Source organism: Calidris pugnax, unplaced genomic scaffold (assembly GCF_001431845.1).
Source record: "Calidris pugnax isolate Ruff unplaced genomic scaffold, ASM143184v1 scaffold61, whole genome shotgun sequence".
Lineage (NCBI taxonomy): Eukaryota > Metazoa > Chordata > Aves > Charadriiformes > Scolopacidae > Calidris > Calidris pugnax.
The window spans coordinates 1,227,333-1,230,266 of record NW_015090945.1 but is presented as its reverse complement, the minus strand read 5'-3'; the positions used below and the strand labels follow the sequence as shown (position 1 = coordinate 1,230,266).

Sequence of the window (2,934 nt, the reverse complement as noted above, 5' to 3'; positions counted from 1 at the left end):
TTGGAACAGGCTGCCCAGGGAGGGGGTGGAGTCCCCATCCCTGGATGTGTTGAAGGGACGTTTAGATGGGACACTGAGGGATATGGTGTAGGGGAGAACTTTGTAGAGTAGGGTAGATGGTTGGACTCGTTGATCCCAAGGGTCTCTTCCACCTAGACGATTCTATGATTCTATGATAATACACCATACAACCTGGGTCTCAGCAAATTTAGAGCCTGTTAGCTGACATTTTAATTTAAAAAAAAATAATCCTTTGATTTGGATTAATACCAACTTTGTGGTTGGTATTTATTTTTAATTTTGTATTATTCTTTTTTATTTTTATTTTTTGTATTTTTTTTTTAGGTTTTATTTTTATTTTTGGAAAGAGGTCTGTTCAACCCAGCGTGCTTCTGCCCTCCTGAGTACGCTGTTGCTGAAGAAGTGCCCCACTTGCCGGGGGTCTGGGGACCAGCTGGGGCAGGGGGATGCTTCCCCTGCTAATCCAAGGGGAGCAAATGGGAGCCAGGGTGATTTACAGCCAGGGGTTCTGCCTGGTGTTTAGACGATTCTATGATTCTATGATAATACACCATACAACCTGGGTCTCAGCAAATTTAGAGCCTGTTAGCTGACATTTTAATTTAAAAAAAAATAATCCTTTGATTTGGATTAATACCAACTTTGTGGTTGGTATTTATTTTTAATTTTGTATTATTCTTTTTTATTTTTATTTTTTGTATTTTTTTTTTAGGTTTTATTTTTATTTTTGGAAAGAGGTCTGTTCAACCCAGCGTGCTTCTGCCCTCCTGAGTACGCTGTTGCTGAAGAAGTGCCCCACTTGCCGGGGGTCTGGGGACCAGCTGGGGCAGGGGGATGCTCCCCCTGCTAATCCAAGGGGAGCAAATGGGAGCCAGGGTGATTTACAGCCAGGGGTTCTGCCTGGTGTTTTGGGGAGGCCAGCAGGCAGTGTCTCATCTCGGGTACAGCCACACACGGGAAATTGCGACATTAAAAAAGGGCAAACAGAACTCCCTGTGGTCTCCGGGGTTTGGTTTGCAAGCTGAACTACCGCCACTCGTAACCTCCTTAAATTTTTATTATGTGAGTATTAATGTAAAGCAAAGTACCCGCAGTAAACACCCCCTCTTGTGCCTTAGTTTATATAGCGATCTTACAGGTGATACACGCTAGTAATGCACACCAAGATTTTCAGTAAGATTATTTTTAGTAAGATTTTCAGTAAGATTTTCAGTAAGATTTTCAAAAGACACGGGCCTTTCCTTGTGAAAAATCTCCTCCAAACCCCGCTTCTGGCCACTGAGCCTGCACGGGTACATCCAGCCTGTTTGCCATCAGGGAGGTGCCAAGTTCTTGTGGAACAGCCCCAAAATCTCAGTGACCTACACAGACCCAGTGTCCCACGACACAGACACGGCAAGAAGGGACACGCCGCAGTGTCCCAGAGCCCATCTGATCCTCCAGCCTGGAAGATTATCACATTCCCTTTGGGTTCTTTTCCCCCATATCTTGTGGAACAGCCCCAAAATCTCAGTGACCAACTCAGACCCAGTGTCCCACGACACAGACATGACAAGAAGGGACACGCTGCTGTGTCCAAGAGCCCACCTGATCCTCCAGCCTGGAAGATTATCGCATTCCCTTTGGGTTTTTTTCCCCATATATTTGCAGAATCACAGAATCATTTAGGCTGGAAGAGACCCTCGGGATCATCGAGTCCAACCATCTACCCTACTCTACAAAGTCCTCCCCTACACCATGTCCCTCAGTACCACATCTAAACGTCCCTTAAACACATCCAGGGATGGTGACTCCACCACCTCCCTGGGCAGCCTGTTCCAATGCCCGACCACTCTCTCACCTTTAAAGCTTTTCATTGTACTCTATGAGTTAAATCAATGTGGATAATTTCTACAAAACAAGTTTGAACCCCTTCTCTTCTGATATTTGCTGGATCAAACCACGCCTGTTTTCTTTAGGAATGAACTTCTCTCTCAGCCACTGCAGCCAGCGTTGGGTAATATTTATGCCTATGCAGTGCAATTCTTATAACAGGCTAATTAATAACAGAAATACACTCCAGCTGAGCTTCTTTTTATTTTTCTGTATCCACCAAAGAAACACATTTGAAAGGAAGTTCGTATTTTCTCAGTAATACCTGTGCAAATTAGGAAAAGAATAACCTATTTTTCACTTACCACAAAAAGTATACGACATTTCTAGATCCGGCGACGTACAAAGAAATTCACTGACTCCAGGGGTGAATAAAAGGAAAAAAAAAAGTCCAAACATGGTTACTCTTCTTGCTCAGTACTCGATGGAATAAAACTTTGCTGCGGGGAAAGAGGAACAAGAATTCAGCACAGTCATCCTCGGTCACATGTCTGCAGGGAATAGTCGGTTATTTGGTCAAATTCTCTGCAATCTTAATTAACCCAACCCCAACGCTATCAGTTAACATCACGGTACATTTTGTGGAGAAAAATAAATTCCTGCCTCTGTTGTTGCATGTTCCCCAGACAGCACAGCTCAAGCCATGCGTGAAAAACGAAAGAGAAAACTGTGTGAAACGGGGAAGTGAGGAGAAGTCAAATTAAGATTACCAGAAACACGTCAAGGGCAAGTTTAGTTGACTCATCAGATGTAGCATTTCTTAAGGCGTAATTTCAAACACTCGCAGTTTCCTGTATGTAATAAAGAAGAGAAAAATTCACAGATTATGAAAGACAAGTCCACTCTTATTGATAAGCCAGGCTGGATGGGGCTTGGAGCAACCTGGTCTGGTGGGAGGTGTCCCTGCCCAGGGCAGGGGGTTGGAACTGGATGATCTTTAAGGTCCCTTCCAACTCAAACCATTCTTTGATTGTATGATACAGTAGTCAATAAGGCCACTCTTTTATTGATATGGTAGTCCACAGCTCACAAGGTTTCAGA

General features: G+C 43.8%; 1 protein-coding gene across 3 annotated transcripts in view; it reads right to left on the bottom strand.

Annotated features, from left to right (window-relative positions):
* The window catches only part of LY96 (lymphocyte antigen 96), a 10,973-nt gene extending 8,351 nt beyond the window's left edge, over positions 1-2,622 (bottom strand). The window contains exons 1-2 of one of the 3 annotated variants that reach the window (XM_014951911.1): positions 2,604-2,622; positions 2,199-2,333 (exon numbers count right to left, since the gene is read on the bottom strand). In XM_014951911.1, coding sequence (XP_014807397.1) covers positions 2,199-2,292 — 94 coding nt within the window. In that variant the 5' untranslated portion in view covers positions 2,293-2,333; positions 2,604-2,622. Of the gene's footprint in view, positions 1-2,198; positions 2,576-2,603 lie in introns of those variants that run through there. The other 2 variants (XM_014951909.1, XM_014951908.1) reach the window with 2 other exon arrangements.
* Positions 2,623-2,934: the final 312 nt, after the last annotated feature.